This window comes from Dendropsophus ebraccatus, chromosome 2, assembly GCF_027789765.1.
Source record: "Dendropsophus ebraccatus isolate aDenEbr1 chromosome 2, aDenEbr1.pat, whole genome shotgun sequence".
NCBI classification, from domain to species: domain Eukaryota; kingdom Metazoa; phylum Chordata; class Amphibia; order Anura; family Hylidae; genus Dendropsophus; species Dendropsophus ebraccatus.
This window is the reverse complement of record NC_091455.1, coordinates 149,491,776-149,519,446: the sequence shown is the minus strand read 5'-3', so window position 1 is coordinate 149,519,446 and position 27,671 is coordinate 149,491,776. Positions and strand designations below refer to the sequence as shown.

The 27,671-nt window shown below is 43.4% G+C and overlaps 1 protein-coding gene across 2 annotated transcripts in view; it reads right to left on the bottom strand.

Annotated features, from left to right (window-relative positions):
* Positions 1-27,671, bottom strand: part of GOLGA4 (golgin A4) — a 92,507-nt gene that overhangs the window by 24,313 nt on the left and 40,523 nt on the right. For both annotated transcript variants that reach the window (XM_069958507.1, XM_069958508.1), the window contains exons 12-16: positions 11,784-11,962; positions 8,561-8,692; positions 7,882-8,037; positions 771-4,654; positions 563-684 (exon numbers count right to left, since the gene is read on the bottom strand). In XM_069958507.1, coding sequence (XP_069814608.1) covers positions 563-684; positions 771-4,654; positions 7,882-8,037; positions 8,561-8,692; positions 11,784-11,962 — 4,473 coding nt within the window. The remainder of the gene's footprint in view (positions 1-562; positions 685-770; positions 4,655-7,881; positions 8,038-8,560; positions 8,693-11,783; positions 11,963-27,671) is intronic.

The following is a 27,671-nucleotide window of genomic DNA, read 5'->3' as shown; positions in this document are numbered from 1 at the left end:
ATTATTATAATTGGGTCTTTTGCCCAGAAAAAAATGAATTGATAAAACTTGTGTACCAAAAAAAGCTCCCATAAATACTACAACTCCGGCAAAATACAAGACTTCTTATAGTTACACATAAGAAAAAAATAAAAAAAATAAAGTTATGACTGATGGAAAAAATTTTTTTACCCTTTTACAAATCTAAAATTTGTTCTGTCACTAAAGGGGTAATAAAATAGAACAAAAATTAGAAGCCACCAAGAATTAAACACACATTAAAACTCCACAATGAAATTGACATTTTTGGAGGATTTTGTCCAATTTAGGGTGCGTTCACATGTACAGGATACGCAGCAGATTTCAAGGTGCAGATTTGATGCTGTGTTCAGTTATTTAGATGAAATCTGCTGTGGATCTGCTGTGGATCCGCAGCAGAAAATCCACTGCGGATCCAGTACGTGTGAACCAACCCTTAATGTGATTTTTATGTGGTTAAAACAAAAAACTCTGTTAGGATTGTGGCGACATGGGCTACTACATAAATAAATCATGATAATATATAGATAATATTTTAACATACCTATAGTCTCTTGAACAGCAATTTCAAGTTCACGCTCTTTTTGCGCCATCTGTGTGTTAAATTCCCTCATGAGCTGTTTTAAGGCAGAATTGTGCTTTAACTCTTGATCTTCTTGTTCATGCCTGTATAAAAAGACAAACTTTTACTGTAACATATACATAGACCCTGCATAGCATTGTAGGAAAAACAGATGACATCCCCATCTTACTTGACTTTCTGTTCAGCTTCCTCCAATAGTTCCTTCTTTACCAAATCAAGTTCCTGATTATGTTCTTTGCGTAAAGTTCTTAAGTCTTTCTGCAGCTTAGTTACTTCCTTACGGAATTTCTGAGTCTGCCCTTCTGCCTCTTGAAGTTTTGCCTTAAATGTATTCTCCTGAGCTTCTCTTTCATCATAAAGTGCTTGGAGTTCTTCAAAGGATTTCAATCTCTCTTCTAATTTTTCATTACAAGCTTTCAACTCTGAATCTTTTCCAGCTAACTGCTCCTGTAGAGAAGATAAAACCTCCTGATGTTTGGAAGACAGTTGTTCCAGTTTGAGTTTCTCCTCCTCCATATCGGTAATCAAGGACAACTCTTTTTCATTTATGATCCTTTCACTTTCATTGAGTTTTTTCTGAATGGTCTCATTCAAGTCTTCTAGTTCTTTGAGTCTCTTTTCTTTAATCAGCAACTCCTCCCTAAGGCTAGACAATTCACTGTCCTTGTGAAGGTGTTGCTCTTGTAACAGTTGCTTCTCCTGGATCAAACCAGCATGTAACTCTTGGCTTTTGTTCTCTATCTGGTTCTTAAGACTTAAAAGTTGGGCCTCCAGATCTCGCTTCGATGTTTCCTTTTCTTCTAGCTGAGACATCAGCTGTTTCTTAACTGATGCAATTTTTTGTTCTGCTTTCTTCTTGAGATCTGCAATTTTTTTGGTGCTTTCACTTGTCAGTTGCTCTTCCAATGTTTTCAGAGCCTTATCTTTGCTCTCAATCAACTCTACTTTTAGCTGTTCCCATTGAATTTGTTTTGCATTACTGTCTTCTTTCATGCTTGAGATTTCACGCTCTAGTTGGAGTATTTGCTGCTGTGCTTCCATAGAGTGACTGTCCTTTTCGGAGGCAATATTTTGGATATGTGAAAGCTGTTCTACAAGTTGTCTCTTTTCAGTACTCTGTTGCTGAATTTGGCGGTCTACCTCTTCTATCAAACACTGTTTTTCATTTGTCAATTTGGCAATTTCTGCCTCCAATTCCTGAATTTTTGTATTCTGATTTAGAGCACTGTTGGTTAACTCAAGTGCCAGACTTTCTCTGTTTGCTTGATCCTTTTCAGTGTTGCTACGGAAATGGTCAAACTCTTCTCTGACAGTCTTAATTTCTCCATCTTTTTCGAGCACCTGTTTACTAGCAATTTCAATCTTTTCTTGTAAATCTTTGATTGTTTGGTGATTTTGGGTAAACCTGACCTCTGCTTTTTTCTTCCATTCATCTAACTTATTTTTTAGTTTACCTGCTTCTTTTAAAGAGGTAGCCTTTTCTTTATTCAAATCTTCAACACTTAATGTCAGGACTTGGATCTGCTTGAGTAACTGCTGTTGACTTTCATTGTGTTGGGAAGTGATAAAAGCTATAGCATTCTCCTTTTCATCTAAGGCCACACTGTTCTCAAGTTTTAACTTAAGCTCATTTACTTCAGTGTCTCTCTCTTTCAGTGCAGCAGTCAAAGAGGTAACAGTATTGATATTTTCTGAGAGTTCTTTTTTTAACTGTGTTATACAAGACTCTTTTTCATCAGCCACTTTCTGCTGGTTACCTTCCTCTTTCTGCAAAGTTTCCTTTTCTATGGAAAGTGACTTTAATTCTTCTTTCAAAGACAAAATCATATTTTCTTTTTCATGCAAATTTTGGTTGCTTTGCATTAAGGATGTATTTACAGTAGTATAGTCATTGCTTAGTTGACTGATTTGCGTTTCTAACTCTTGGATTTTGCTGGTGTGTTTTGAAATGCATTCTTTCAATCTACTTGCTGCTTTCTCACAAACGCTAACTTTAAACAATAATCTATCCATGTGATCATTGTATGTACTTCTTAAACCTAATGTTAATGACTCTAACAGAGACATGGCCTCTTTGCAGCAATTTTTAAATTTCTGCTCATGTTCAAGTATTAGTGTTTTGCACCAAGCTTCTTTCTCTAAAAGCTTATCTGACAATTCTTTAGCAAGCATACCTGACTCATTGATGTGAGAGGTTTCTAGTGATTGATATTTTTCTTCCGCTTTGCATAGTTTATCAAGTAAGTCTTTTAATTCGCTTTTATTTAGCTCCACTGATGCTTTTAGGTCATTAAGTTCTGATATAACCAAGTTTTTATCATTCACCAATGACATGCGCTCATTTTGTAACTTTTCAAGTTCAGATTTCAAGTTACTTTCACTTTGGGTCAAAGACAGAACCTGAACAGTCATTTCATTTAGTTTCTCCTTTAATTCATGGAAAGCAATATCCAGGCTATTCTTTTCTTCCTTTAGTGCAACAATCTCTTTGTCTACTTCCTCTTTCTCTCTGCTGATGTTACTGAACAGCTGCTTAATCTCAGTTATCTCTTGATCTTTCTCCTGAATTTCGGCATCATGTTTTTCCCTCAGTTCCTCCACCTGCTGGCTAAATTTTTTCTCCCAATCTTGTACAGTCTCCTGTAATTCTCGCTGGTGGGTTTCTCGGACACTGAATATTTGCTCCTTGTGGTTCTGTTCCAGCTGAGCCAAAGCATCATTTATTCCGGTTGAACTTGCATGAGCCATTTCTCGCATTTTATCATTGAATTGCTTTTCTTTATCGTCTAATTCAAGTTGTTTCTTTTCCAACTCTTTTTTGAGTTTACTTTCCATCTCAGAATATTTTTTCTTGGATGTATCTTGCATTTCTTTAATCCTCCGTTTCATATTTTCAATCTTGTTCTCTTGGCCTTTAGTTTTTGCTTGGTGTTCCTCTAGTAAAGATTCTATTTTCTTTTCTTTGGAAGACAAGTTTTGGTTTAGCTGGTTAATAACATGGTTATGGGCCTGTTTTAGTTTCTGAATTTCATTTTCCTTCTCTCCAGCAACTCTATTCAGTTCATCTACTTGAGATTTATACTCATTTATTTTTGTCTCAGACTGTAACGAAAGATCATTGACAAGTGTGGCCTGCTGCTCAATTTTTAGGGAAAGGTTTTGAACTTGCTCTTTATGAGTATTCAGCTCCACATTCACAGCCTTCAGTTTTGACTCCTGATCTTCAACTAATTGCTTCAGTTGGTTCCTCTCCTCAGTTATAACGTGTAACTTTTCTTGTATATTTTTTATCTCTGTGGTATAGCTCTCTGCCTCCTCCTGTGTCTTCTTCTGATATGATTCATGTAACTCAGCCAGCTGGGCAGAAATCTTTTTTAACTCCTCATCAGACTTTTCAGTTGCTTCCTTCAGTTGCTGCTTTTCAAGCTGTAATTGTTCCATCTCCTTGTCCTTTCCATCTAACAAAAGTTTTAAGTGGTTAATTTCCTCTTTCAGATCTTTTTCTACACCCTGAGTGAGAATCTCCTTTTCTTTTTCAATAGCACCAATATGGTCTTGGTGCCGCTTTTGAAGCTCAACAAGTTGACCTTCATATTCTAATTTCATTTTGTCTATTTCATTGCGGCATTCCAAAAGTTTTTGTTCAATTTCCTGGCGTAGCTTAAGTGCTTCAGACAATTCCGATGAGAGAGTTTCAAGTTCTGTTTGCTTTACGTCTAATTTCTCCAAAGTTTTTTCATTCATCTCTTCAATGTGAGCCTGAAATGTACGTTCTTTTTCTTTTAACCGAGTATCAAATTCTTGTTGGCACTTCTCCTTTGATGCATTGATCTCTGCCTCGTGCTCATGTTTTAAACTTTCAAGCTTTTCCATTAACCTTTTTTCGTTATCCTGATTACAAAGTTCAAGTTCTAGTTTGTGTTTCTCAATAATTGCTGTTATTTCTGCGTTGTGCTTATTAGTTTCGCTTTCTAATCGAGTGAATAATTCTTCTGATTTGATATCACTATCCTGAGATGTTTTCGCAAGAAAACTTTCCAACTCGAGAATTCTCTGCCAAAATAAAAATGAAGGTCTTAATAAACATATGTAAATAACTAACATAAAAATACAACAGTGTTCAACAGCTTGAACATAAAAGGTATCACGACAAACCAGCAAAAAACAAAATTTCTCTCGGAAATTAAAGGATAGACTAGACATATTTGTAATGATTGAACTGAGAAGTGTCCTTGCAGTCTCCCAAAGCAAGTTTTTTAAGGTTTCGGGCCAGTGGATCTCTTATACACCCCAGCACTTTTTGTACTTTGTGTTCAATTTAATAAAAACTATTTTTAATTAAATTGAACAAGAGCTTCAGGTCAATTGCTTTTATCATTATAAGTACCCTTGTATTTTCTGCATTTTAAAGTACATTTCTATCTTACATGTTTTCCGAAAACTAATCAAAGAAAAGTGACAGAAAGCCTGGCACATTGGTCATGAGTATGGATGACTACAAGGCACAATATGTCACTTACACTAGTATTTCAATGCTGGAATGAGGCAACTGACTAATAAATCCAACTAATTTTAAACTGTATTTAAAACTTAAGTTATGGTCGAGTCCAGGCAGCGGCATGAGAAGCACCTAGGGGCTTCGGAGGACGCACAAAGTGCAATACAAATCTTTTCCTCCCAGGAGATTACCATTCTTTAGGATGTGATTACTAAAAAAGAAAAAGGGGGGGGGAACATTATCACCACCGATCCAGGGGAGAGGGTGGCAGGAGAGGGGCAGCATGACGGAGGGGAGAGGGTAAGAGGAGAGGGTGGAAGGAGAGGGGAGAGTGGCAGGAGCGGAGAAAGGGTAAGAGGAGAGGGTGGCAGCGGAGAGGGAGGAGGGTGGCAGGGTAAGAGGAGAGGGTGGCAGGAGAGGAGAGAGGGTAAGAAGAGAGGGGCAGCAGGACGGAGGAGAGGGTAAGAGGAGAGGGAGGCAGGGAAGGGGAGAGGGTGGCAGGAAAGAGGGGAGGGTGGCAGGAAAGAAGAGAGGGTGGCAGGAGAGGAGAGAGGGTAAGAGGAGAGGGTGGCAGCAGAGAGGGTGGCAGCAGGACATAAGGTGACAGGAGAGGGTGGCAGCGGAGAGGGGAGAGAGTGGCAGGACGGAGTGGGGTGGCAGGACGCGGGGGGGTGGCAGAACGGAGGTGGTGGGTAGCAGGAGGGAGGGGGGGTGGCATGACGGGGGGGGGGGGAGATGCGATCCAGCACGGGAAGGGCGGGGGGGGGGGGGGGGGAGACAGAACAGGAAGACCGCTAACAGCAAGGAGCTGCTAGCTGTCTCCCTGTAACAGAGACAGCATGGGGGGGCCCCGGAGTAGGAGGCACCATGGGGGTAGGAGGCACCCGGCACACTCCAGGACTGCATCGGCCGCCGGGCACAGGGCTCACCACTCCCATCTCCTTCTCTGCTGCTGATTCTCGGCATGCAGAGAAGAAGATGATGGAAGTAGTAGCATAGATCGCCCGGCTGGTGGCTAACAGCAAATAAAGGCTGATCTGGGGGCCGGATCAATGGGCAGGTGATGCCCGGGCACAGCAGTGATTGGTGCTGTCTCGGTCAGCACTAATCACAGCTCTGTGCCGGGGTCCGGTCCCAAAAACACAACAAATCGATGTGATCACAGTGATCACAGTGATTGTCGTCACGGGGGGCAGGGAAACTGCCCCCTACGTGACACAGGAAGATGGCTGCTGTAAGAATCAGCAGCCATCTTCACCGGAGCGACGCTTAAAGGCCCGTTTAAAGGGCCCGCGTACCGGTATGTCATGGGTGCTTAAGTGACAGTGATCCATGACATATCGGTACGGCATGGGTCCTTAAGGGGTTAACCCCTTAAGGACGAAGCCAATTTTTGTTTTTGCGTTTTAGTTTTTTCCTCCTTGTGTTTAAAAGGCCATAGCACTTGCATTTTTTTCACCTAGAGACCTACATGAGCCCTTATTTTTTGCGTCACTAATTGTACTTTGCAATGACAGGCTGAATTTTTGCTAAAAGAAGTATACTGCGAAACCAGGAAAAAATTCAATGTGTGGTGAAATTGAACAAAAAAACGCATTTCTTTTATTTGGGGGGGTATTTGTTATTACGCCATTCGTTATTACCGCCCTGGGGTAAAACTGTCTTGTTATGCATGTTCCTCAAGTCGTTACGATTAAAATGATATATAACATGTATAACGTTTGTTTTATATGATGGCCTGTAAAAAATTCAAACCATTGTTAACAAATATATGTTCCTTAAAATCGCTCTATTCCCAGGCTTATAGCGCTTTTATACTTTGGTCTATGGGGCTGTGTAAGGTGTCATTTTTTGCGCCATGATGTTTACTTTCTATCGGTACCTTGATTGCGCATATACGACTTTTTGATTGCTTTTTATTAAATTTTTTCTGGATTTGATGCGACCAAAAATGCGCAATTTTGCACTTTGGGAATTTTTGCGCTTACGCCGTTTACCATGCGAGATCAGGAATGTGTTTAATTAATAGTTCGGGCAATTACGCACGCGGCGATACCAAACATGTTTATTTATTTACTTTTATTTAAAAAATGGGAAAAGGGGGGTGTTTCTGACTTTTATTAGGAGAGGGGGCTTTTTACTAATAAGAACACTTTTTTTTTTTTTTTTTTTTACACACTTGTACTAGAAGCCCCCCTGGGGGACTTCTAGTATAAGTATACTGATCTCTCATTGAGATCTTTGCTGTATAGTTATACAGCAAAGATCAATGAGATCGGCACTCAGATGCTTTCGGGTTCTGCAGCCGAAAGCATCTGAGTGCCGAGTCGGGATCAGCGCCATTTTGGCGGAGACCCCAGCCGCCACCAGTCACGGCGATCTCCGCCACTAGACACCAGGGAAGTGCTGCGTCCAGTAATTGGATGCATCTGATTACTGTATTAGCAGGCAGGCGATCGGACCGTGCCCGCTAATACCCGCGGTTTCGGGCATATGAACGTGTACAGTCATATGCACGGATTTATCAGCCTGTGCAAAACGGTGTAAACTGCCCACAGTATATGGCTCAGATTTAATTTCACCAGTGATCAAAAGTGACCCAGGATTGGTTTACACCAGCTTCTATTTTGCACATTGATAAATGTTGGCCCTAGTTACTAAAAAAAAAAATTATACATTCCAAGATCCGCTATCAATCGAAAATTACAAACACTAATAATAAATCACATTAGAGATAATTTCAGAAATATTAATGATGTTGTCAAAAAAAGATGCAACCTACTGTTCTACATTCTTCAAGCTCTTGTTGCATTTCCTGTAGCTGGTTTTCAGTTTGTGTCTGAATGGCTTTCTTTTGGAGTTCCATCTCTTCTAAAGCAAGTAATGCTTGCTGTTCTTTTTCTTGCATAGAAATTAGCTGTTCCTCCTGACATTTTGTCTGTCATGAAATAAAAAAAGACAAGGGGGTATACAACTGTACTGCAATCAACCAAAATATCAATAGTGGAAACACTTGTAGTATGTAAGTATGCCGATACATGGAAGGGCTTTATAAAGAGAAAATGAATATAGCCATGAACAGCACTACGGATGCGCATAGTTTTTCCTCCGCAATGCATGGTCCCATTTATAATGATCTGTGCTGTAACTGCAGTCCATACTAGGACCTGCCATTTTTTGTGGCATGGATCAAAGCCCTGTATTGATTCTAATTAAGCCGCATCACAGAGGGGAGGCGGTTTCCTCCCACTGGTGGCGGGCTGGTCATCCCAGGCTACTGCTCTGTAATAGACTGGTGCCACACGTGGGAAATCGGGCCATGGTACAAAAAAAGGACTGCAGCACCAGCGCTTTTCTTTTCATGTGCAACACATAAAACAAATGTACCTGATGGTACATTCACTTTAACCATACAGCCTAGCTATGTGATTATTTACAGTGACTTAAAATTTTTGACTTACAAAAGCATTCTTTAACTTTTCCTCATACTCCTCTTCCAACTTTCCTAGCATTTCTTTATGTTCCTGCTCTTTATTCTTTAAGGATTCAGCATGTACCTTCTCCAGCTCATTAATACGCTCATCACAGCTTTTCTATAAAACAAAAAAAAAAAAAAACAGGACATTTTATTGAATATCATTTAAGGGTGCATTCACACCTACAGGATCCACAGCAGATTTGATGCGGTGTTCAGTTATTTAAATTAAATCTGCTGCGGATCCGGTAAGTGTGAACGTAACCTAAAGCAAGAAAGCACACTGACCCCCTCATCAGTCTAACATTAATGTATTCTTAAAAAATAAAAAATAAAAATCACATGTACCGTACTGCAGTGGATTTACACTGCTAGTTTCTCACTGCAAAATTTGTGGAATTCTAATTAGCATTAAAATCTATGCCACTCAATTCTCACAGTGGATTTTTATTCCTTCGCTATAATGGAATCCATAGCGTTAAAAAACTGAATATATTGTTCTGTTATGTTACAAATACTAAGAAACCTGCTGCGATAAGGTATGTGTGAACATACCCTTAACACTGTAAGAAAGAGAATGCTGTGATTTTAGTGATGTTTCATATAGCCAATACTTTTTACTTTGGTGTCCATTTTTTCTATGTGATTCTAAATAACATGTTTCTGTGCTAAATGTATCATTCTTCTCTTAAATATACAAGACAAGAAAAAAAAACCTTTTTTTTCCTGGGACTGAGCCAATGACAGGAATGGCTTGGTTTCTAGAATATAAGATGATCCTTTCAATTTTAATCTTTTATAAGCACTTTAAAGAGAAAACATAACCTATAATTCTATACCTATAAACTGATCAGACACAGAATCTGAATCAATTTTTTTTTATCTAATCTGCTTCTATTTCCTGCTGGTAATATTTTTTTTATTTAATAGTTTTGCATGTTACTATTTAAGCAACTATGTTGCCTGAGCTTTCTGCATATACCACATGGGCTGGGTAAAGGGGCCACATTCCTCACATTTGATACAACACAAAATTATTGTTAATAATGCTTACTGCTTCAGCATACAGTTACAATGTCCCCTGTTCTTCCATATAGTAATAGTGTTTCCCCCCATACTGTAATAGTGCTACCTGTGCACCAGTATCTGTGGAAACATGGGCAGCAGATGACAGAATCAATGGCCGTGTGCTGCCCGCATGTTTGAGACCCCTGATTTAGAGTGATGCTTTTCATATTCAAACTTTTATCAAGATCAATAAAAGGTACATAAAACAAAAGAGGGAAAGGGTATTAGAAACAGAAGCATCCTAAAAAGGACAAATATTAGAGAGATTGGGCAGTAACCAACTGATTAGGACCCTTGCCTGGTTTTGGGATGACTGTGATATGTGCTTTTAGAGAAGAGGAAAGGAAAGTGGATGCTAACAAGATAGAGTTAAATGTAGAACGTAAGGATCTTGTGAAGTCGGACAGAAGAAGCTTACAGGATTTGGAAGCGTATCCATCTGGTTTGGGGCTTTCCCCTGAAGGTAACAGGGATATAGCGTTAAAGTGACACTGTCACCCCTTTTTTGCATTTTGACGGCTCTCCGATGCATGTGGGCAGGGCCTCGCGGCCTTTGTGTCACATAGCCCTGCCCCTAGCACCACTTAGCCCCGCCCCATCCGTGATGTCATCGTCACATAGGCCCCGCCCCCTAAGCAGCCATTGGAAGGGCCAGCCAAAAGCTCTAGGCCCCTCCCTCCTAGATTGTCCCACTCCAATGGCCGCTGAGGGAGTGGGGCCTATGCGGTGATGACGTCACGGATGGGGCAGGGCTAAATGGCGCTAGGGGCGGAGTGATGTGGCACAAAGGCCGCAAGGCCCCGCCCACATATACCAATCCACAGGTGATAAAAACTACTTTTTACCAGAACAAGCACTATGAGGTGTGATATAAAACAAGTAATGAAAGCTGTAACATTTACCCTTTACACCTGTGGAGAGCAGTCATATGCACATAGGGGGTGACAGTGTCACTTTAGTTGGTAGTTGGGGGAGTGCGGTAGCAGCTAAAAAAACAGAGATTGTAGATTGATGTCTTTTGGGCTATGCAGCAGACTATAAAGGTCTGTATAATATAAACGGAAAGCTGATAAGATCTCAGAGGATACGCAAGACATCTGGCTTGATGGGAGTTTGATGGAGGGGACATCTAATGAGACGTTTGTCTCGCAGGACACGTGCCAGGAGGAGGCCAGACTTATTGCGCAACTCATAAAAAGTTTCTGAGCAAACTTGTCTAAATCTCTTTATGGTCTAAAAGATTACATATTTCATGTCTAATTTTTAGCAAATCTCCTAAAAAGTGTCACCGACGTTAAAATTACCTGCACTATTGATTTCTACAAAAAAAACTTTGTAATTGGGTTTATTAGCCAAAGAATGCATTTTTATCATGAAAAAGTTTGAAGCTCTCCCCCCTGTCTTCATTGTTCTCTATGAAGAGGGGAGGGGTGGAGGGAGATGAGGCACCAAAACAGGACAACAAAGAGTTATTGTACAGCTACATCACCAGACTCTTTCCTCTGACGTCAGCACTGACCTGTCTGACGTCTGAATAGGGGCTTTCAGTGGTTCCCTGCTGGGGACTAATCTCCCTCCTTCCTCCACCCCCCTCCCGTCTCCATAGCACAGACAGAATCTGACTGATGTAAAACAGTCGAGATTTCCTGATAATGAGCAGTGGATGACATAAATGAGAGGGGGACCTGGGGAAAGGCTTTTTGAATGCAGATAATGGCATATTTGCCTCATAAACCCAATTACAACGTTTCTTAAAATAGACAGTACTATTGATTTCTGCAAAAAAACATTTAAAAACAGTGACACTTTAAGAGTCTCCGCATCCATTATAGATTTGGGTGAGTTTCGAGATTCTATAGGTTGGCAAGCAGGCGTTTCAATGTAGCAGCCACTTCCTTTTTGAGGCACGAGCAGTGTTTTCCTAAGATTCCTCACAAGAAAAATTTAAGGGCCTCCCGTTACATTACCCGGCATATTGAAGAAACTGCAAAAAGGTGTATAAATCAAGGTACCCGGAGCTTTTTAATGATAGTAAAACTGTACTTTTGTAGCAGATTCTCTAAATAATAAAAATGTGCTTTAACCCATAGATTACTTTCTGATGACACATTCCTTTTAAGATGCAGCAAAGAAATGCATACCTTCATAATATCTACCACTTCTTGCTTCACACGACTAAGTTCCTTTTGGATTTTCATACGCTCCTCCTCACTAGCCTGCTCTATGGCTTTAATGTGTTCTTCCATTTCTTGCTTGCCTTTTCTGTGGGCCTCTTCAGTGCTTTGAGAAGCACTTACAGCTTTCTCCAACTGTTCAAATGCTAAAAATGATAATCCAATATCATAATCAGAGTAAAAGTGACAACAAATCATTTTAATGGTGTTTATATATGCTTCGTACATTGGTGGTAATATTAAAGGGGTTATTAATCAATAAATTGAACAAAACACTCCAGACATTTTTAATATAAAACTTAATTCCTCTAGAATATATTCCCCTGGAATATATCCGAGAGCTTTACTAAACCGTAAATAGTATGTCCTTCGTGAAATGACTGCCTTTTTTAACTTTAGCATCTCCTTCTCCTTTAGGTTCTTTCTCCTGTGCCAGTTCTGCTTACAATTAACCCCTTAAGGACCGGGCCTGAAATGGCCTTAAGGACAGAGGCAAATTTAATAAATATGACATGTGTCACTTTATTCATTAATAACTTGGGAGTGCTTTTACCTGTCTGGCTGATTCTGAGATTGTTTTCTCGTGACATATGGTACTTTACATTTCTGGTAAATTGGAGTCGATACTTATAACAAATCTTTATGAAAAAAACAAAATCGTGTAAAATCGCATTTTTCCAATTTTGAAACTTTCCTGCTTATACAGAAAATGGTTATGCCACATAAATTATATATTAAATAGCATTAGCAACATGTCTACTTTATGTTGGCAGCATTTATTAAACTATCTTTAATTTTATTTAGACAATAGAAAGTTTAAAACATTAGCAGCAATTTTCCAAACTTTCAGTAAAATTTCAAAATCGGGTTTAAAGTGTATTTGAGGGGACTGTATGTTAGAAAGCCCCACAAAGCACTCCATTTTAGAAACTGCACCCCACAAACTCTGCAAAAGCACATCCCAAAAGTTTTTTAACCCTTTAGGGAAGTCACAGAAATAAAAGCTTTCTGTGCATAGATTTTATTGTAATCAAATATCTTTCATAATTATAAACCCATTACCAGAGAAATGCACCACAATATTTATTGCCCTGTTTCTGCAGTTTATAGAAATACCCCCTATATAGCCCTTTTGCGCTTTTTGACGCAACCACAAGCCTCAGATATAAAGGAGCGCCTAGCGAATATTAACGCCTCCATTATATTTGGTCATTTTTTTCGACTGTACCATTTCAGGTTGGCAGAGGCTCTGGGGTGCCAAAACATAAAACACACCCCCAAAAAAGGACACCATTTAGAAAACTACACTCCTCAAGGAATGTAACAAGGGGTGCGGTGAGCATCTGGACCCCACAGGTTTTCAGAACAATGTGGCGTGAAAAAAGAAAAATTTTATTTTTTTACACTAAAACGTTGTTCTAGCACTTAATTTTTCATTTTTACAAGGGGATAAAGGAAAAAAAAAAACCCACCAAACTCGTAGCGCAGTTTCTCTAGAGTACAGAAATACCCCACATGTGGACATAAAGTGCCAAGCGGGCGCACGACGAGCCTCCAAAGGAAAGGAGCGCAAATTGGCCTTTGGAAGCTGAATTTCACTGGAATAGATTTCAAGGGCCATGTCGCATTTACAGAGCCCTCGTGCTGCCAAAACACTGAAACCCGTCCACAAGTGACCCCATTCTAGAAACTAAACCCCTCAAGGAATCTAACAAGGAGTGCAGTAAGCATATGGACCCCACTGGTGACGGGCACAAATGTTTTAACCCCTTGTGAAAATGAAAAATTCAAGGCTAGACCAACATTATAGTGTAAAAAGTATAATATTTCATTTTCACACCACATTGTTCCACATTTGTGCCAGTCACCAGTGGGGTCCATATGCTCACTAAACCCCTTGTTACATTCCCTGATGGGTGTAGTTTCCATAATGGGGTCACTTGTGGGGGGGTTTAACTGTCTTGACCTTTTAAATGCAACAAGGCCGTCGAAATCCATTCCAGCCTCCAAAAGCCAAATGGCTCTCCTTCCCTTTGGAGGCTTACCCTGCATCCGCATGGCGCTTTATGTTCACATGTGGGGTATTTCTGTACTCAGGGGAAATTGCTTTTTTTTACTTTTAACCCCTCGTGAAAATGAAAAAAAATCAAGACAAGATCAATGATGTAGTGTAAAAATGTAAAAATTTTAACACTAAATGTTGGTCTAGCCTTGATTTTTTTCTAATTCCACAAGGGGTTAAAAAGGAAAACGTGTAGGGTAATTTGCCTCTAAGTACGAAAATACCCCACATGTGGACATTATGTGCCATAGGAGCACACAGCAAGCCACCAAAGGGACAGAGCGCCATTTAGAGGTTGGAATGGAGGATGGAGGCCATGTCGCAATTACAAAGCTCCTGTGCTGCCAGGACAGTAGAAACCCCCCACAAAAGACCCCATTTTGGAAACTACACCCCTCAAAGAAACTAACAAGGGGTGCAGTGAGCATATGGAGCCCAATGGTGGCGGGCACATATGTAGAACATGTGGTGTGAAAATAAAAAATACTATTTTTTTCATTTTCACGGCACAAATGTGTTCGTCACCAGGGGGCCATATCCCCGCTGCCTCCCTTGTTAGATTCCTTATGGGGTGTAGTTTCCAGAACGGGGTCACTTGTGGAGGGTTTCTACTGTCCTGGCAGTACAGAGGCTTTGTAATTGCATCATGGTAAGCTTCTAAGGGGAATGGCGGCCATGCCTATTTAGCTGGGGAAAAGGGACAATTTTTTATTTGGGGGTATTAGGCCAATTATTACTTTATAAAGTTGAAAAGGACAGGAGTCCATCAAATTCAACCTGAGTGGATCCAGAGTAGTGATTTTCAACCAGAGTGCCGCTACACATGGTCGGGTGTGCCGCGGGGAAAGTTCGTCTTACTACACAGGAGCAGAGTGGGCCCCTGATTACGCTATCCGTGAAGTCTGCCGCGGCGCCGCCCCCACGCCGCACTTGCGTGCGTACGTACGCTGCGGCTGTACGATGCTCCAGGTGGGCGGGCCTTGAGACGCAGAGCAGCGTTGAGAAGAAGCACGTCTGGCGTCAGCTCAGCTGTACCATGCACCGCCGTCCACCGCCTATGCCGAAGATGAGGTGAGCAGCCCAGAACAGCAAAGCAGAGGAGCTGCCTGTGCCTGTCTAACATGTAAGTTGAATTAGGCACTGGGGGGACCCAGACGACAGTAGCCTCACAGGGAAAAAATTCCTTCTACACTCGAAAATGGCAATCAGAATCGCTGGATTAATGTGACCCCTGAAATAGGAATAGGGGAAAGAATTTAGAAAATGTAGAATTCCAATGACGCGTGGTACGCCTTGAAGCGATCCTTTATGCAGAGGCCGGGGTGATAAGGACAGTTGTCACACTGGAAAAGTGGTGTCCTTACTGATCCCAGTTACACCACACTCTGCACTTCTTCTGGAGTCTCCAATTTTCCAGTGTGGGGGACGTAACCTGGAAAATATTGCCCTGGTGCAATACTGGGTCCTTCATATCCAGAAGCGCTGGGTCCGCTCCATGGCTCCTAAATATTAGGGCTTTATTACTGCTTCTGATATTTTCGGATCTTTCCACAAGCTACAGTAGCTCGGGCAGCAAGGGACCGGACAAGGGGCATGCTGGTATAAAAGTTATCCCCGTACAGTTGGAAACCTTTATCCAGCAGTGGGAAGTTCAGTTCCCGAAGGATCTTACCACTAACTCGGAGGATTGGGGGGCATCTGGGGGCTGGATTCGGATGTCCCTTCCTTCATACACTCTAAGGGTACATGCACACTGTGAAATGGCGACGGATAACCAGTCGTGCATTCCGCAGCTGGCACCCGCAGGCGGACTGATGCAGGCGCGCGCGTCTCCGCTTGTGTCACACTCCATTCTATGCACGGGCGGATTCCGCCTTCTGTCCAAAGAATGAACGTGTTCATTCTTTGGACAGACAACGGAATCTGCCCCTGCATAGAATGGAGTCTATGACACGGGCGGAGACGTGCCTGTCCGCATAAGTCCACCGGCGGGTGCCAGCTGCAGAATGCACAAAGGGTTATCCTTCGCCATTCCGCGGTGTGCACTGACCCTAAATCTGTAAGTGTACCCTGAGGTACTCTCACAGAGTTTGTAGAATTTCACGCCATACCGTCATCTTTTATTTGGACGGTACTGGCGGAAAAGACTTGTCTGAGGGGCAGCATACATTACGCTACCCCCAGACACATAACTGGATGATGAGGATGAATGGAGGAAAAAGGGATCCCCCCATTCATCCTAACTGGCTGTTTCGGTGTCGGAGGCAATAATAGCGTATGCGTCCTCCACCGAAAACACCCTGGGGGCCAGTTTTATATGGGGATTGGTATATGGGGTATGTAAATGTGTAGTGTAAAACTAAATTTCATGTAGTGTAGTGTTTTTTACGTTTTTATTAACATTAAGAAAAAAAAAAAAAAAAAAAACTATGCCAAGAAAGGAGTAGCTGATAAATGCCGCACAAAAGCCGAATTAAGACGACGCTGGAGTCGAAAAAAGCCGAAGAAAGACGACAGACCAACGGAAAGAGCCGAAGATAGACGACATGAAAAAGAGGACGCCGCGGGACCCGGAAGACACCGCTCCGGACGCCAGGATCAGGCGAGTATGGCCCAATACCTGCTCAGAACACCTCAGCTACCCAGCGAAGGTGATCACAGCAGGTATCAAACTTTTTTGGGGACATTTATCGCCGTGATCGGGAGGTGGCACCGTGGCCACCATTACTTTAAACAGTAATGGCGGTCGGTGCCGTCTCGGACAGCACCGACCACCAAAGCTGCAGATCGCAGTCATTGGCTGATCTGAACTGATCAGCCAATAGCAACGATCGTCAGCACAGGGGGTGTTGACCATCCCCCGTGCCGACAAGCCATGATGGCCTGCTATGATTTATAGCAGCCATCATTACCCGATCGCTGTGTGTTTACACACAGCGATCGGGTAAACAGCGGGCGTAAATGTACGCCCGTTTGCGCTAAGGCCCAGCCTGCGGGGGCGTACATTTACGCCCGCTGTCGTTAAGGGATTAATGCTGGTTGCACATATGGTACATTGTTTTTTGAACTGCCACTGTAGTTTTGTGCCAAAACCAGAAGAGGATCCAACAGAAAAAAGAGAAGTACAAGTCCTCCCTTTATATTTTCCATCCCACTTGAATGTACTTCTAGTTTTAGCACAAAAGCGGCAGTATTCTAAAAAACTGCTGTGTGTGAAACCAGCATATCAGCAGTCAGAAGTCCTTCACTGATAAATGACCCAAGATAACTGTATATACGTGACTTCTGGGTCATCCAAAAGTTTGAAGGCAGCTTTTACTGATTCAATGGATATCGTTGCAGAGCCAACCGGACGTTTAAACAGTGCTTTCTGATTCAACAGAATATAGTATAGGGCATAGTGTCTCTAAACCGAAAACCATCAAACATCCTGTCATTACTTCAGGATTTCTTTGTACATTATCCCATTGTTTGAGAATTGCCCTCTTAAGGATTAGAATTGGACATTCTATTCTTTAACATGAAATAATCTAGAGAAACACAAGAAGATCAGTGTTTTCTAAGCTTAATGAAACACTAGGTTGTATTAAAGAGGATGTACCATCAGGAACGAACAGAGCCATCACGGGGAAGCCGGTGCCGAGGTCCGTTTTTGGAACCGCAGCCTGGTTCCTTTGTACGGCGCCGTTCTATCCACGGGTCCCGGCCGATGCTGAAGCACAGGAGGCGGTCCGGCCCACCCCCAGTAGAAGGGAATTCCCTCCCCTCTATGCTGCGGCTCCATTAGATCAATGGTACATTCTCTTTAAGGTTATTGATTCTAACGGTGTAGAAAATCCCAAGAGTTACAGCCATCAGAGAGAGATTTGGACCTTATGGTAAGGATGCTTCCACAGTGTAGGCCCATGACTTATTCTCTGTCAGATCGCTGGCAGCCTCTCCCCAGTTGAACTTTTATGACAGATGAAGTGGTATTAAGTTCCTGGTAATTTGTTTTCTTTCCTGCGCCGATTTACGGCTGATGTTTGGTTTTAGCCACCTGCGGCTTTGCAAGTGGCTGATGCTTGAAGGATGTAACTATGCGATAAGGATATTGTAAGTATGTAACCTTTGTAACTATATCAATGTAAAAGAGTACACAATCTCATACTAAGAACAACTGGCTATTGTATTTCTGCCATAACATTTGTAGATAATCCTTTAAAATATTTCATTTAATCTAAAATTGTGTTGTATCTTAATTGGTTGCCTTCCATTCACTTTAATGGGCCAAACGACCATTACAGTGAATGGGATTTACTGGAGCATGTCACAGCCAAATGCTGCGTTTACACGGAACGATTATCGTTAGACTTTTCGTGATAAGATCGCATTGGAGCGATAATCGGCTCGTGTAAACACAGCAAATGATGAAGTGATGATCGAGAAATCGTTCATTTTGATCTTTAACATGTTCTCAAATCACCTATTTACCCTATGTGTAAGATGGGTTTCAGCGATCTTAAAACAGATCGCAATAACGATTTTTTTCAAACGATATATCGTTTCGTCTAAACGCTGATCGTTATAAAAAAAACACATTGTTACTCTGAAATCGTTCGATTGAGCGAATTATCACTTCGTGTAAATGCAGCATCACTTCCTTTTCATGGGAAGTCTATTGCCTCTCTCAAGTTCCTGTCAAAACTAGTACAGGAACCAACAAGAAGGGGGAAACGTCTGGACCTAATTTTAAGCAAAAGGCCATACAGAATATCGAAGGTCGAGGTGATGGTGGTGGTAGTGGGGGTTCACCTACGTTATAGTTACCACAACATAATAAGTTATCATTTATCCTTTAATGACGCAGGCAGAGTATGCTTGTCCTGCCGCCGTTAAAGAGAGGCAGAGAGAGCTAATGGCACAGGCCCTCTCCACAGCACGTGGCTCCTGGCTACTATTAGCAGCCGGGGACCTAAGGTACTAGTTGGCACGGTTAATCGCCCGGCTAATAGACTGATTAAAAAGTTGCATATACACAAGCAAGCTACCAGCAGTTCATGGCACAAAAAAATTACACATCACACAACCCCATACACCAAAAAAAAAAAAAAAAAACGTTATAAGCATAAGAATAAAGAAAAGTAGGACTTCCGGTTCCGGCGCGGTCATGTAAAGACGCACGCCGGAGGAGCTCCCGGGGTGAGGCGGCACTGACCCTTACAAAACGGCCGCAGGCGGCGACAGACCAGCCCGAGGAGACGGGACAGCGGGCGAGCAGCAGGGGGACCAGCAGATGGAGCGTTACCTGCTCCGCAGCACACAGAAACAGCCCCAGACGCCGGGCCGCATGGCGGCAGAGGAATCCAAGATGGCGCCGCAGGAGGAGGAGAACACTGCCACAGGAGGTCCCCAGCAGGCAAGTGAAGGCTGGCGAGACCCAGAACCGGGGCAGCGGCACCACACTAGCAGCTCGGCGGGACCGGCACAGCCCCCCAATAGTACAGGTGGAGTGTGGGGAAGGGAAGCCGGCCGGGACTCGCAGCAAACCGGCACAAAGGAGGGGGACACAGTACCCGGGGCCGGCGGCCATGCGCTCCCTATGGGAGAGCCCCAGCCTGCAAAGACAATATCAGGGGGTCTCTGCCAGAATCAAGCTCCCCCAGACAGTCCTGCATCTTTATCCCAGACCCCAATACAGGGAACTATGCCACAGAGCTATGCCCAGGCCCAGCTGCTGGGATATACTGGGGAAACAGGCAGTGCTGCCAGCAATGCTAATGCCTGCTCACAGGGAGGACTATCACCCGCCATTGACTATAAGCTATTGGCAGCAGCAGTTACACAGCACATACTCCCGAATATGCAGAGGATAATAGAGGATGCTTTTAAAACCTCTCTGTCCCAGATACGCAAGGAAGTTACTGACCACGCTACCAGAATTGAGGTGGTGGAACAGCGTGTTTCTGCTCTGGAAGATGAAAACGACTTCCTCCGCTCTCGTGTACGCCAGCTATACGACGTCACCGAGGTTATGGAGGACAAAATAGATGACCTGGAAAATCGTTCCAGAAGAAACAATCTACGCATCATAGGGATACCAGAGAAAATTGGTACAGCTGACCTGCAATCATTCTGTGAGCGGGACGTACCAAAAACCCTCGGCCTGCCCCATGCGTGTAGGATTGAAAGGGTACACAGAATTGGCATGCCCCCCAGCATCCGCGAAAATACGCGGGACGTGATGACAGCGAGGCCTCGTCCAGTTATATTCCGGCTGTTAGACTTCAACGATAAAACGGCCATCCTGCGAGCCTACAGGAAGAGGTCCCAACCCCTGGAAGTACAGGGCATGCGCCTCATGATCTTTGAGGACTACTCTGCAGAAGTCACAAAACGGCGCAGAGCTTTCAGCAACGTTTGTACAGCTTTATTCAAGGCGAAAAAGAAGTTTCAGCTGCAATATCCGGCCACTTTGCGCATTTTTCATAATGATGGCTCAATGTCCACCTACAAGTCACCTAAGTTGGCGGAAGAAGCTTTCAGGAGAAATGAACCCTTCAGTGGATCACAGCCGTCCAGCCAGCGGTCACAGGGCCGCCCCGCCCAGAGTACAGTATGCCGGCCGGAACAGTCTTCACCCAAGGAGCAGCGCAGGCGCATGCGACGTACCAGACGCGCCAGAAGTTACTCCAGATCTCCCTCTCCCGACTGAGATGGTCGACAGCGAGGCTGTAATCCTGCTGCATGAGGGACAGTAGCAAGTATTTCGCACACACCTGCTTAAATGGTTATGGTTATCTTTTCTCTTTTACCACTTTCCTTCCTGACATAGATATGGGCCTGCTGATGTCTTGGTCCTCGGGGCGTGACTTTTTGTATACTTATGCAGTGGCGCCCCCACGGGAGCCCGTTGCATGACTGAAAAAAGAGAAGTCTCACACTCGAGGATGGAGAGGCAGTCTCATGCTATCAGACCCTCTCACGAGATGAAAAATCACTTTTGTTTGGTTATGTTTTGTTGTTGTTTTTATGTACACAGAGATTCACGCAGGAGGCAGATGGTATATGGTAGAGGGGTCACATGGTTCTATGTTCTTGTCTCTCTTTCAGTGCAATCGGGGGGAGGGGGGAGGGGAAACGTAAGCATGAGCCTACACAGGTCGGGGGTCATGGGGTGCTTATTACTGACGGCACTCTATCTGAGGCGGTCCTCTTACTACACTTTATCCTTGCATTCTATCTTTGTCTAGACTTATCATGGTTAGGCTCGTAACATGGAATGTAAAGGGGCTAAGGTCACCCAATAAACGGGTGCAACTGCTCCGCTTTCTGAAGAAACACCGTCCCGACATAGTAATGATGCAGGAAACCCACCTAGAGGCGGAGGACATGAATAGAATGCAACGATTCTGGGTGGGCGGCGTCTATGGGTCCCCATCAGTGAATGGTAAGGCGGGAGTGATCACGCTGATTCATAGGTCCTTCCAATTTAAACTAGTATCGCATACACATGATGCCGAGGGAAGGGTCTCGCACCTGATCATAGACCACCAGGGGGACCAATATAGCATCTTTAACATATACGCCCCCAATGGGGACAATATAACTTTTTTTGCAGGACTGGCAGATAGACTAAACTCAGATGCCACACAATGGAAAGTAGTGGGAGGGGATTTTAACACTGTCCTCGATCCAAGGGAGGATAGGAAGGGGCCCTCAACGAACCCTAACCCTACGTCATTCCGGTCTAGAGATAAAGTGCTGCCGGGCTTCCTGGAACAGACAGGGCTAGAGGACGCATGGCGCCTCACACATCCAGCTGATAGGGATTTCACCCACTTCTCACACCCCCACCAGTCATGGTCTAGAATAGACTACATGTTGACTAACCCAATTCTCAGCCGTAGGATAGAATCGGTGAAACATGGAGACCTGGTCATCACGGACCATTCACCGGTTGTATTGACCCTCTTCCCATCCTGCCCGACGGGTAATGAGTTTATCTGGCGGTTTCCCTCCTATATGACGGAGGATGAAACGTTTGTTGAGCTTCTGAGGGGGTGGTGGACTGAGTTCGACTACTATAACGCGGAACACAAATCCACTCCTCAACTATTCTGGGAAACCAGTAAGGTCGTCCTTAGAGGTAAATTGATAGCTCATGTCACATCAATGAAAAAAAAAACCGCCACCCAATATAAAAAGGCGAGTGATCGCCTTAGAGGCGCTTACACGGCCTACCTGGGGGACTCGTCTGACTCCAACAGGGAGGCCTGGCAGACAGCAAAGGCTGATTACGAGTTATGGCTGGACAGGAGGGATAGGATATATCGTACCCAGGGCGAGGTGGAATTTTTCCGCCACGGTAATAAGGCGGGCAAACTATTGGCTAGACTTGCGAAAGGAAGACACCCCCCGGCTCATGTACTAGCGCTGAGAGACCAACAGGGGACCCTGCACGCTGCCCCGACCCAAATCAATAAAATTCTGGGGGATTATTACACGTCACTCTACTCTACTCCCCCTTCAGAGACGGGTAGCTTGTCCACTTTCCTAGCGGATTTATCACTTCCCTCCCTCTCTGTGGAGCAACAGGAAGTGCTAAACGCAGAAATCACTGAGGAGGAAGTACGTGGGGCTATAAAGGCCTCCTCAAATGGCAAGGCTCCCGGACCTGACGGGTTTACAGGGGAATTTTTTAAAACATTAACAGACCAGATAGTGCCTAGCCTCACTACACACTTTAATTCCATGTTCACCACAGGAAATATCCCGGCAGGAGCAAAAATGGCGTACATAAAAGTTCTCCCTAAACCGGGTAAAGACCCCACAGACCCGGGATCATACCGCCCAATCTCGCTAATAAACTATGACATTAAATTATTGACCAAAATATTGGCGGATAGACTAGCCAATTACATGCCTGACTTGGTGGGGGAGGCGCAGGTGGGTTTTATTAGAAATAGATCGGCAGTCACTAATATTAGAAAAGTGCTGGTAGTCTTGGACAGGATCCGACACCGCCCTCAGCCAACCGACAACCCTGCTTTATTATCTCTAGACGCGGAGAAAGCGTTTGACAATGTTCGCTGGGATTGGCTGTGGGCGGTGTTAGACAAATTCTCCATTGGAGGGCGCTTTCAGACATTTTTGGGGGGCCTGTACACTGCTCCGGTGGCGAGGGTCCATACTCCAGGGCTCTTATCAGCCCCAATTCCATTAGGAAGAGGCACCCGACAGGGATGCCCACTATCCCCTTTATTGTTCGACTTGACCATAGAGCCTCTAGCCAAATATCTAGAAACATCGAACTTGTTTGAGGGCATACAGGTGGGGGACAGAGCAGTTAAAACGACCCTCTTTGCGGATGACCTCCTAATTTTTCTTAATAACCCCCATGTTAGCCTGCCCGCACTATTTTCTTTCCTGACTGATTACGGTAAACTTTCAGGATATAAAATAAACTTTACTAAGAGCGAGCTCCTCCCTCTAGGTCCTTCTCCCCCCCCTTGGGTACATGTAAATAGGCCACCCCCTATGCAAGTAGCAAAGACACATATCACTTATCTAGGGATCAAGGTGGGGAAAACACCGGATTCTTTGTACTCCTTAAATTACCCCCCATTATTGAATAAAATTTATGCGGAACTGCGTAAGTGGGCACAGCTACCGATCACCTTTATGGGGCGCTGCCACCTGGTGAAGATGGTCAGTTTTGCACGGTTGTTGTACCCACTTCAAACTCTACCCCTGCTTATAAAACACACTGACATAAATAAACTTCGCCAGTCTTTCACTAAATTCATATGGGCGGGTAAGCGCCCAAGAATAGCCTTCCAGAAACTAGCCCTGGGCAAATTGGATGGGGGACTCAACTTCCCAAATGTTAGGGGATATAATATAGTTTGTCTTCTCCGTCACGTTATTGACTGGTTACATGGGTCCTCATACCATTCTAATTTCCCTCTAGAGTCAGCGCTCCTTCAGCCGTGGAACCCGGTAGCACTTCTCCACACCTCCCACTCCCGAATGCCGGCGCAACTTAAGAGCTTTACCATTCTGAGAGATACAGTGATGGCATGGAGGGAGATACGAAAGATATTTAAACTTCCTTTTCTCTTGTCCAAAAGGATGCCTCTCTTTGGACATCCAGAACCTCCTTGGGGAAGCTCTCCAGGATGGGCGGTGCAATGGATGGCCAGGGGAGTCACCCAGGCGGGCCATTTGATTAACCCTGTGGATAGGCAATGGTTTACCCCATCAGAAATCTTGTCCAAATTTGATATTCCCCGGTCTCACTTCCTCTATGTTCAGCAGGTATATGCCTTCTGCTCTACCAGATTGCGGAACTTGGGGGAAGAGGCCCAAAACCATACTCTGGATGGCATCATGGGAGCCGCTCCTGGAAAGACTTCCATCTCAGTATTGTATAATGCCCTTAGAGATTCTTTCCTAAAAATTGACAAGGCAGCCCTGTTCCCATCCTGGGTTAGATGGATGTCTGACCAACAAATCCAGGAACAAATCTTGCAAGGGTGGCAAAAGGTCAGAAAATGTATAATAAACGAAAGATGGAGAGAAACTTATTTCAAATTGGCACATAATGCACTCTACGGTTTTAACATACTCCCCTCTCCGCAATTTCCTGATAGAATCACAGCCTGTCCAAAATGTGACCAACCCCTCACTAACCTGTGGCACGGGGTGTGGAGCTGTACGCACACCCAAACATACTGGAGGGCTATAGCTGCCTATGTTCACTCACACTGGGAGATAGAGATATCACACTCCCCCCAGGCCTTTCTCTTCCATCAGTTACGTCCCCCGGAGGACGACACTGTGGTAAAGATACCTGACATAGTACATATAGTCATACACGTAGCATTGAGGTGTTTGTTCCAGGAGTGGCTTTCAGGTAAGACTCCAGATGTCCCTATGGTAATATCCCAGCTAAAACGACTCTTCGGCATAGATAGAGTCTATGCAGAAAGGCACAAGCATTCAGGGATTAAGGGGTTTTTTGATCGCTGGCGCTCCTTTCTGGAATCCCATCACACAGCTCAGGAGATACATGACATAATGTACCCCTTCAGACTTACTGAGTGGTATTGTCGGCATGATCTGGCAGGAACTCTGGGGTGCCTGCGTATTTAGCAGCCACTTCAGGGAAGACCTGGTCACAATGGGTCTCCTCAGATGTCCTTGTGCCTCAGAAACAGGGTGGGTGATGGGACAGGGGAAGCAAGGGGGGGGGAGGAGTCTGTCGAACTAAGGGTGATGTGGTCAAGATTTGGAGGATTATCACATCCAGACACGGATGTGAATTAAATTAAGTTGCTTTGCGTTATCCTGTGACATGTCGGATACCTCTGTCTCCTCACCATGTATTACTGCCTGTATCTTGAATATGTTACATTTCACTGTTGGTTCTTTCCCTCTCTCCAATTGTTTCGAGAGATGGGGTGTTTGTAAGTCTGTATGTAAATCAAAATTCTGAAAATTGAATAAAAATTTATTTAAAAAAAAAAAAAAGAATAAAGAAAAGTAAAGAACTTTCAGTTTTTGTTTTTTTCAAAGGTTTTAATTTTTTGAAAGCCGTCAAAAAAAAATTATATAGGTTGCCTATCGTTGTAACCGTACTGACTTGATGAGCACAGATAATATGTCAGTTTTACCATAGGACGAACAGCGTAAACACGAACCACCCCCCCACCCAAAATCAAAAAGAACTGCACTTTCAATTTCACTGCACAACTATTTTTTTTCCGGTCTGCCAGCATATTTTATGGAAAAGTCTGTCTTTGCAAAGTATAAAGGGCTTATGTGGGTCTGTAGGTGAAAACTGCAAGTATTATGGCCTTTTAATCACAAGGAGGCGAAAATGAAAGCGTAAAAATGAAAAGTGGCCCTGGAGGAAAGGGGTTAATAAAATGCTTAGGAGGGTGTGTATGTGAGTGTGTGTGTGTGGGGGGGGGGGGGGGGGGGGGGGCTACAAAAACATACTTCAGGAAGGCTAATTTCCAAAACCTAAGACAGGACCTTGAGGACGTAGCCTGGGACAATGCTCTGAAAAGTAAAAGTACACAAGAGAAATGGGACATTTTCAAGAGCACCCTAGGTAGATCTTGTGGACAACACATACCATATGGGAATAAACATAGTAGAAATATGAGAAAAACAATTTGACAAACAGTACCAGCGTGGATTTATGCAGGATCGGTCCTGTCAGATTAATCTGATCGGCTTCTATGAGGAGGTCAGTTATACACTGGACCTGGGGGGGGGGGCTGTAGATGTTGTGTATCTGGACTTTGCAAAGGCATTTGATATGGTGCCACATGAAAGGTTGGTCTATAAAATGAGGATGTTGGGACTAGGGGAAAACAAATGTAAATGGCTGGGTAACAGGAAACAGAGGGTGGTCATCGATAGAGCATACTCTGAGTCACAGTCACTAGTGGGTTACCGCAGGGGTCGGTGTTGGGTCCTCTTCTTTTTAATATATTCATTAATGACCTTATAGAGGGGCTACAGAGTAGAATCTCCATTTCCGCAGATGACACTAATACTGCATAGTTTTGGGCACAAGTATAAAAGGAGAACATGGCTGAACTGGAGCAAGTGCAGAGGAAGGCAACCAAGGTCATTGAGGGAATGGGTGGGTTACAGCAAAAAGACAGATTTTCACGCTACAGGCTATATATAATATTATAAGTTATCGGCACTAGATTACATGTGATAGGATGCTGATCCAGGGGTTTATTCTGATTGTTATAGTGGAAGGAATTTTCTCCCTGTGATGGGGGCAATTGGCATTTTCCTCATAAGGGTCCTTGCCTTCCTCTAGATTAACGCAGTAGGCTTTCTGTAGGTTGAACTTGATGTACTGATCTTTTTTCAACCTTATTAACTATGTTACTATGTATCAGGCTGTCAGTTTTTGAAAAATACTAAATGTTTGGGGCTACACTTCTTTTTAAGGTGTGCAGTAGTATAGGTTTACATCTATTAAGCATATAGAAATTAATGGATCTTGTGGGGACATGTTGTGGTATATGCTGGCATGGTATATGCCTGAGGAAGCGCCGAAAAGTAGGTGTGAAACAGCTGTCATCATCAGTGGAGGGTGATGGCATCCTCCACCTGCACGAACTATGTCATAAGAGCACAAGAAACTAATAAAGATACTTTTCTGCATATCGGTGAGTGCATTCAGATCTTTTTTCTTTTTGCATCATTTTGCTGGGCAGTTGACATTACAAAAGAATAAAATCGTTTTTGTGTATGCTAATTTTTTTAAAATTTAATAAACATCCATTTCGATCCATTTATTTTCTTAGTGAAAAATGGATCCTGACAGATGGCGTTCAACTGCAACCATTTTTACAATCAGTTATGTCCCTCCCCACCCCCCATAAAACAGGTAAGGTAAAAGGACACCAAAAACAGTGTGAAACTAGCTTCTGTTGCCACAAGGTATAGCTATTTTTAACACACATATCACTTTAATTGGTCTTACAGTCCATGACTGCAGGTTGCCTATGGATGACACTCCGTAAGCTATCTGTGCATTACAGATTGCAAAGGAGACCTTAGGTGCTGGTCTTCCTGCTAACAGAGACAGAATTTCCTTCTCAACAGTCACGGGCAGTATCAGAGGTATAGTGGGAGAAATAAGTATTTGATAAGTATTTGATACACTGCCAATTTTGCAAGTTTTTGCAACAACAAAGAATGGAGAAGTCTGTAATATTTATTTTAGGCACATTTCAACTAGGAGATAAAAAAAAATAAAATAAAAAAAAAAAAAC